The sequence below is a fragment of the Antrostomus carolinensis genome, unplaced genomic scaffold, assembly GCF_000700745.2.
Source record: "Antrostomus carolinensis isolate BGI_N321 unplaced genomic scaffold, ASM70074v2 scaffold23039, whole genome shotgun sequence".
Classification (NCBI taxonomy): domain Eukaryota; kingdom Metazoa; phylum Chordata; class Aves; order Caprimulgiformes; family Caprimulgidae; genus Antrostomus; species Antrostomus carolinensis.
The window spans coordinates 1-8,875 of record NW_010336747.1 but is presented as its reverse complement, the minus strand read 5'-3'; the positions used below and the strand labels follow the sequence as shown (position 1 = coordinate 8,875).

At 37.7% G+C, this 8,875-nt stretch overlaps 1 protein-coding gene and 1 non-coding gene across 2 annotated transcripts in view; both read right to left on the bottom strand.

Moving 5' to 3' along the window:
* Nucleotides 1-5,251, bottom strand: part of NAP1L4 (nucleosome assembly protein 1 like 4) — a 24,450-nt gene extending 19,199 nt beyond the window's left edge. The window contains exons 1-5 of the mRNA XM_010174974.2: nt 5,226-5,251; nt 3,957-4,018; nt 2,296-2,395; nt 1,221-1,362; nt 1,027-1,113 (exon numbers count right to left, since the gene is read on the bottom strand). Coding sequence (XP_010173276.1) covers nt 1,027-1,113; nt 1,221-1,362; nt 2,296-2,395; nt 3,957-4,018; nt 5,226-5,239 — 405 coding nt within the window. The 5' untranslated portion in view covers nt 5,240-5,251. The remainder of the gene's footprint in view (nt 1-1,026; nt 1,114-1,220; nt 1,363-2,295; nt 2,396-3,956; nt 4,019-5,225) is intronic.
* Nucleotides 679-806, bottom strand: LOC114818888 (small nucleolar RNA SNORA54). The gene has a single exon (XR_003766302.1). It is a non-coding gene; the product is annotated as a small nucleolar RNA SNORA54 (small nucleolar RNA).
* Nucleotides 5,252-8,875: the final 3,624 nt, after the last annotated feature.

The following is an 8,875-nucleotide window of genomic DNA, read 5'->3' as shown; positions in this document are numbered from 1 at the left end:
CCTACACGTAACTGGTGTCAAATGTTATAAAACAGAATGACTAAATCACTTCTCTATCCCCAAAACACAGGAAATTCACAATCTGAATTAGCTGTATTGCACCTTTAGCTTTACACCACTAGATAGCAGCAAATATAAGATCTTCTGAACAGCAGCTACTTGGATTATGACTAGCCAAGAATATGAAGCAGCACTTTACTTGCCATCTAGACATGTTTCTGATCTTACAATTGCATGGAACACGCAATTGTAACGCTCTGTTTGCACAAAGCCTAATAAACCTTTTTGCTTATGCACACAGAGTACTGTGTCATGCAAAATCTGGTGAGATCAGTAAAAACAAAGAGAACAATTCGCTTTGTGTACAGAACAGCATCCAAAGGAAACGGAAGGAAAATGGGCCAAGGAAAAGATGCAAAGAAAACCCAACAGAATGGCAAACACAGCATGGTTAACTAGGTCACTTCTCTGAGAAAAAGCAGCAAGCCATGAGTATACCTCTCCAAAAATTATGATAGGAGAGTAAAAGGCAGCCTACAGATTAAATTATCCCTCCTAAATCTAGCTAGCTCCTACTCTATATGCAAATCCACCAGCCAGCACACATTTTATTAGGTCAATTCCATTTTATGACTAGGTGACATATGTCTAATCCATATTTGTGGTAATGAAAGCTAATTATGTCCCCCAAAATAAAGGGGACAGGCAGACAAACAGCCAGCCTTCTGTTATCTTGGGGTATCATGTAGCACTGGAATGGAACCCATTACCAGAAAGATACTGTTAACAGGTTACGAACAGTGCAAACGAGGGCAACTTTTCAATTCACTCAAGTTACAAACTTGAAAAAAGGCTAAACTAAACGTTTAGAAGCTTTCACTGGGCATAACAATGTCTTCATCACAACAGCACATTACTGATAAAACCTTTATTTCCAAAAGCTGAGTCTTTCAATGGAAAACACTGTACAGGAATTAATTCTGACAATCTGATATATGTGTAGTTTGCTACCCAACTTGTACTCACAGCTAGTTTTTCTTCTTCCTCGTTTTCACTGTGCCATTCTGACTCTGCATCTGTGGGTTCAGCTTCCCCATTAATAAACTCTCTTCTCTGTGTTAGAAAAATCAAGAATGGAATTGTAGATGTAGAATTACATATATGCAAAAAGAACTGGCTGAGCTAGAAGGAGACAAAGATTATATACAAAGTCTTCCCACCTTATCAAAAAGGGGCTGATAGAGTGCTGCATATTTTCTCTCTAAATCATGTACTTCTTCATAGAATTTAGCTTCTATATGGGCACATTTCACCTGGAGCTGTTTCAAGGCATCAATTCTTCTTTTCACGGCTTTTGGTAAACTAAAAACCAAACAATTGTTTTAAGGTTAGAAGTTAGTTGCCTGAGCATTAGTTAACATATCACTGTGAAACAGGCTGCTTATAACTAACTACGATTTTTAAATAAAAGGCTTACACCAAATATACTTCTCCAAAACCTCTTTCAAAGAACTGAAAGAATCCTCTCCTACCCAAGTTATTCTCAAAGCTGTTCTCTTCTGTTCCATTCCCTGGGGCCATCACCCTCCCCATGTAGTTCAGAGATCTGAAATTAATACCTTTGTTTACACCTAAACTTTGAGACCAGAGTTGTGCTGATCCACCTATGAAAAATAAAAACTGGGCATTCTACAGGTGAAAGTTTTGATTCATGGGTCATACTCAGAAAAGTACACACTGCCTATCTGTAAATTATTAAGCATTTAGATACAGTCAGATAAAGGAATTTTTTTATGGCATTTATAATTTTATTATTTTTTTTTAAAGAGGTGTCTACCAGCTATTCCCAGTCAAGAAATAAAAGCACAAATATCTACTAAAGGCAAAATTCTGAAGTCTAAGTCTACTCTACAGTTAATGTAAACTAAAGATTTGCAAGTCCTGAACTTCACACTACATCCTGGACAGTGCTCTTACAGAAATCATCAATCAACGCAGCGCACGCCCTGACAAAATAAGGGTCACAGAAGGAAACAAAGGGGGGCAAGGGAGTTATTTCTAACCAAAATAATAATAGCCAAGGAAAAGACTGAACTAGACAAAATTTTGTTTGTAATTCTGTGTAAGTAAACTAACTTGACTCTTCCTTCCAGGAGGAGGCCACTATGAATCATGGTTTAAGTTGATCGTTTTTCTTACTGAATCATTTGTTCTCATTTCCTACCTTAATTACACAGGAATAACATTCTATAATGCTTTCAGTCTGTCAAGAATTTTATTATGCCCTGTACTTACGTTTCAATGTAACTTGAAGGAGTAAGCACTGTGTTGTCAAGACGTTCCTGTAGAGCTGCCAGGACCTGTGGATTCTGCATCACTTGGTCTGCTAGCTTTTCTGTGAAGACAGAAACCCACTTTTAAAACAAATCTGAGTACGTTTACAGCACTTGTGTCACGCTGCATGTCTTACAGCACAGGCACAGTAACAACACTCACTATTTTCCAGATCTCAAACAGAAACACTATAGTTAACTCAAGCAAAATTATCAGGATTAGATTTCAGAAAGATAAAACTGGATAATGACAGAAAACACACCTTTCTCTTTGCAAATATATCACATCTTTGCTTTTAGAAGCAAGTAGTATGTTGATAATTAAAGTAAATTTCTTGTCTTCCCTTTTACATAAGGAAGCACAAAACAGGAGTTTCTCTATCCTCCCTCTATACGACCTGTAGCTCATAAGCCACATGCAAATTTGCAAGGGGAAAACCACTCAATTATACTTCCAAGACATTTGTAAAAGCATTTTGCTGTTAGTCTTGATACCTGAAAAAAAGTGACAAAACTTCATGTACTGTACAACAAAGCAGCCTAATGCTATGACCATTTCCTTGACAACTGATTTCTTACATCAAGATACTTTTACAATCTGTAAGACCCCTCAGTCATGACAACAGTTCAGAAAAGACCATTTTTACAGGACTTCAGAATTAAAACACTTCTGGTTAGGAGGTAAAAATCCTCACTAATAAGCAAGAGCACAGGTGGTCATAGAGGGAAGACATTTGCTTTTCAAATCTTTCCATTCATTCTCACTGTCCTTCTTTTCAGACATTAAAAAAAAATCAATTAATTGCATAGCACATGCTAACTTAATGAAGCTTTTATATAGATGGGTTTGTGTGTTGGTTTTTGGTTTTGTTGTTTGTTTGGGGTGGTTTTTTGGTTGTTTTTTCTTGATTCCGCTTGACGATAAGAATTATTCCATGGTGTTTACCAGTTTATATGTGATTTACAATTGCCAGTCACAAAGGCTTTCTTCAAAGAATAAAGAAGTGAGACCTAAAGAGCATTCAGTGACAACATATGCGAAACATTTCACTGTAACTTAGAAATTTGAGCATTCAAGTGAATAACAATGGAACCACAACTTTTCTGCATGCAGAAGTATTAATTTGAAAAGCACTATTCAGCAGTTATCTGTAGACCTTCCAAATGAAGAATAAAAGCCTCAAGAGGATATATTAAGAGGCATTTTCCTATAAAATACATAGTAAAGAACTAGCATACATACAGCACTGCTCATTTTAATAATTACACCGATAAAGATTACATGTTGTTAACAGCTACTGTACACAGGCCTTACTGCAAGTGTCCAGTGTGTTATTTCATGCAGTACTGGAGCATCCTAGTCACAACATCCACAAAAATATTTTCAGTGTTACAAAATTCCAGCCTTTATTTTGTTCTTTGCTGCAATAAACATGGAAAACATCAAAAAGTGAACAGTTAGCCTAGAAACCATTGCTTTGCTTTCAACAGTGCACGCAGCTGTAGTTTTAACTGTAAAGGGTTTGGAACCACAGATCAAGAAGCTTCAATGCACAAGGCAATAGATTTTCTCCACCTTTGTAATGTTACCTACTACTTAGAAATACTAAAGGTATTTCTTACCTTTCTTGTCGCCTGCATTTTTAGCAGCCTCCACAGGATCTGAAGAAGCATCTTCTGTTTTACTAAAAGAAATAAAAGTGTAACATATTAAAAATGTACCACTTTATAAAAATGTTAACACTTAAGAACAGGAGTATTCTGAATTTTCAGTGTTTACTACAGGACAAGTTTCATGAACAAGTATGCAATGTATTTATGTCTTCAAGCTTCTCAAACTTAAAAGTTTGGATATGAAACTAGTTCTCTTAAGATGAACAGGATGCAAAGGAAAGGCAAAGGAAAAAATACCAAACAAAACACACAAACCAAACCAGAAAATCCCCAAACAAAAACACACTCACAGATAAATTAATCTCATTAAGTGAATAGCTGGCCTTTCACCTGTACTGGGTCACTCTGGACAGGAAAATATTATTACTCACAACTGAAAATACAAGACAGCCTTTTAGTGTAAGTGATGAAGAAAAACATGAGAAAGGATATAGGTAAGAAAAGAAGATAAACACAAGATCAAAGCTCTTTGTTTCAAATTTCTGTATCAAGTTGTTTTGATTAATAGTAAAAAGATTTGCTTCTACTCTTAAAAGAGATGTCCCTGCCCTCTCCATCTCCCTGCCGCAATGTCTTTCATCACACTTCCTGTGCTGGAGGAGAGGGCCAAGAATGAGTCAACAGCCAGCAAAGGTTCCTTGTGTTCCCTGCCAGTGTGCAGGTCACAAAACACAGACAGGGTATTGCTGGAGTTAACCCGAACTCAGATACAAAAGGAGAAAAGATATCACATATGCAAATGGGTATTATTAGTTACTGGATAGACTAGCTTATCCAGCCTACCCTGGTGCACTGCAAGCCTTGAAAGACCACATCACATATCTATTTACACCAGTTTAACACTGTTATTTATTCCAAAAATGCTATAAAAACTATAAAATAAAACAGTTTTCATTATGCTTAATCTGTACAGATCAGAGAAACACTGAGGAGCAGTGTTCTCTTGAAGTCTTTAGAGCATTTCAATATGAACACTGGAAACTGAATCAAGACAACACAAATTAAATTAATCTAAGAACAGAGTAATTCTGTACCCAATACACTACATTCTCAGCTTCTCCTGTACCAAAGAGTGTTTTGTCCTTGCTATAAGGAAATACAGACTACTTAGAGAAAATATTGCCATTGTATTCTTATCCATTCACAGGTAAAAAAATAACACTCACACAGAAGACCAGCTCTAACTACCCTGATTTAAAAGAAAACAGTCCAACATACCTGTTATCTGCCATCTGTGTGCCTGTATCCACCTGCAAGATGAAATACAGTATTTTAAAAATACTTTAATGGTAATTTGTTTACCTCAATAGAGGATGAAGATAGAACACGTCATTGTTTAAAAGCTCGATAGAAATTAACAGCTACTGGTTTTCCCCAAGAAATTCATCAACTCACCTTGCAGTAAAGTGGGAACAGTTCCCATAATACCCAATACAAACTGGAACCTGCTCATAGTTTTTAGAGCAGTCTGTTAGGTGCTTTCATTTAACCCTTTATTAAACCGAGTTTTTCCTGTTAAGTATTCCAGATGTTAAACCATTTCTACCACATCATAAGCCAACAGTCTGAAGACAAGGATCACAGCTTCCTAGAATAGCTCCGCATTCTATTAAAAATAGATCAAGACAAAGAAGATATAAATATATTACTTTCTACTTCCTTGACAGTATCACAGTAAATAATGGATTTTAAATCTCTACATATACTATATTACTATACCTGACTGTGAAACAATGGAAGTTCAAATGAACTACAACAGCTTCAGAGTGACTTTATTCTTATGTCACCTGAGCAGAAAAATAAGTCTCACTGGTCTGTCTAATCGGGGCTATTTTTGCAAACAGCTGCTTCTGCTGCACTACACTGAACAACAACCTCAAACTGCTGCTAGATAAAGAGCAGCAAAACACTACAGGAAAGAAAATTATTTACCAAGAGGGTTTTTAAGAGCAGCAATGAAGGCAGAAGCCCCCTTGAATTTATTTATTGGGAGTGAGAAAACAATGAGGAAACATAGCAATTGAAGTTCTGATATTAGGAACAATTAGAACAAGTTTAGCACAACCACCCCAGCCCCCAAGATCTAAATTAGTTCTCCTGAGAAACCAGAGGGAACCAGACTGCCTAACTTATTCTGCTGTTACTTCTTTACTGGGGTGAAATATCCAAGCCTCTATATCTATTTTAGCCATACAGGTTGGGCTTTTTCCCCCCTAATCTTAACAGTTCATCACAAATCCAAGATAATTCCTACATATCATACGGAGGCATAGGTGATATTTTCCACTATCAAACTTTCAAGAAAGCAGATGTTAGTCTGCCACTCAAATTCAGAATAAAAAGTACCTTCCATCATTCATGAGAGCTGGCAGGTCTGATTCCTTACAGCCTATAAAGGCCAAGCTTCCAATACACAGCCACCAAAGAACCACCTAACTGCTAATGATATCCTGAGTGGCAGACAGAGCAGGGGGCCCAGAGATCACCTGCACTCTCCCACCTGAAAAATACTGATTCCTGCTCTAATCTAGAAAAGCAACACTTCCACAGCCACTTAACTACAGCTGAAAAAGCTTTGTTCATTTACAAAAGTACTTAAGAGTATACTTTAGATTATTCCACAACAAGTAGAGCTGCTAAACATCTACCAAAAAGCATATCAGCCCATCCTGTAAAGTCCAGGAACAAACAAAAGCTTCTTGTGGACTAGGTGTGTTTCAGCAACCCAGACATATTTATCTACAAATGCTTATTTTTGCCTTAAACGTAACAAGAGAAAGTGGCAACACCAGCAGCCATCCACTAGAGCAAAACACAAGAGTTTTACTATCTTGCAGCTGAAGAAATAAAGGAGCATACATAAATAAGCCTTTCCTTCCACAGCAGACAGAAGGCAGTAAAAAACAGATATGATTAAAAAGGTAAGACATAGAAAATTGACCTAATAGCAGAGTTCAGCCAACAAGTTATATGATCCCAGTCACTATTAGAGGAAGCAAGAGTAAGTTACTAAAAATGCAGACTTGCATTGCTTAAAAATTAGTCTCGAAGATTTGTCTCTTCCAACCCAGGTCTAGTGACACAGATAATGGAAAAAAATCCACGTACACACTGTTCTGCTCAGCTGCTTGTGCTCAGTTTGTATTTGCTGCAGGGAGCTACTTCTCAACCCTGCCCAGGGAAGAAGAGATTCTCATTCCATCCTCATTTGTGTTTGGAAAACAGAACACAGTTCCCATAACTTGAACAATTTTTAAATAGCAGCTGAAATAACCCCCACTGGAGCAGCCATGAATTGGGCATGTTCTGACAAAAGCCATTCACCTGAGCAACAAGAAACAACGACAACAGACACCATCCCCTGGTGAAAATACCTACTTTAAGTCTTGCTTTGCTCCTCAAAGTTGTTCCTCTAGTAACTAAAAAGTAAAAAGAAGTGTATGAATAAATAATCAGAAGAAGCTTTCTTACAAAACAGCTTGTGATTCCCAACTGTGTTACAGCTGCTTTCCAATGGCTTAACTGCTGCAGAGTTACTAACAGAACTGTCTGGTAAAAGCTGGTGAGAGTAGGGGAGGAAAGAGCAAGGTGATTTTAGAGAGACAAAGTGAAATGCACACCTAGTGGAAAAAACACAGTAGCAAAGCAGGGAGCTTTCACTTTTATTGCCTTAGTTACTTTCCAAGCAAGTGAGCTCAGTTTACAGACAATAAAGACATAAAAGGCTATCAGAACTCTACAGAAAAAATAGTGTAAGATACTGTTATTATCTCAACCACCACCAATAAGAGACCAAATTAATATATTTTTTTTTCTTCTGGACAGTTCACTGTTTTCAAATAACTAATGCAGAAATTAAACTTTGGGGAAAGAGGGGACTCCATCAGCCACTTGTCCCACAAAGCTGGCTGCTGCAATTTGTCTAGCACAAATGTCACACACCACTTGTCGCTTAAAACAGTAGGAAACTGTCATCTCGATGCACACTAATATAGCAAAAGTTCATTATAAGGATAAGTAATATCCTGAAGGATGCAACTTGAAAGGAGAAGTCTGTACATTTAATGGAAACACATATTCATAAATACAAGTATACACAGAACAAGTTTTGTCTGCTAAAAAAGCCTACATCTTGTTGTACAAACCTTCTAAACACAACTAGAAAGTGAAGCAGGAAACTGAGGGACTCCTGAACTCGCAGGAAGACTCCTCCTCACAACTGCTACTGCTTTTTGCAACTACAACAAATCACAAGGGAAAATTATTACTTCCGTTTCAGAGCTGCTGGGATACGAGCCTGTGGGAAGCCATAAACATAACAGTTTGATACCCTTTGTAAGGAAAATTAGAGGCAATAATGAAAAAATGGGAAGAGGAAGAAACTTATTAACCTGTTCTACAAGACCTGAACATCAGCAATAGTTAAGCTCACCTTGGAAGTCTTCTTGAGGGAACGTTACTTTAGTTAGAGACTCTATAAAAACTTGCCTAGTGGTTCTGGTTTCACTTATAACGTAAATACTTGCCCTCTACTTTTTATCTTGAAGCCTTATAGGCAGATGTTATAGGGACGGAGTCAGATAAATCCCACAAACGCGGTATTATAGATAGTAAACAACCGTACCAGCAGAGAAAATTTTAAACAGGCCCTGACTTAGGAGACGGGGACCTCGAAATGAAAAACGCAGCCCCCAAACTCCTACATCGCGCTGACGGAAGCCGAGATCGTGGATGAGGTCAAACCGAAGAATCGCGCCTGACCCCAGCGACTAAGAGTTTGACTCAACCCGAGCACCGCGGGGTGAGAGACACGGAAAAACCGTTCAGCACAAACAACAGCCCTCCCACCCTCTTCCTCCCCCACTTCC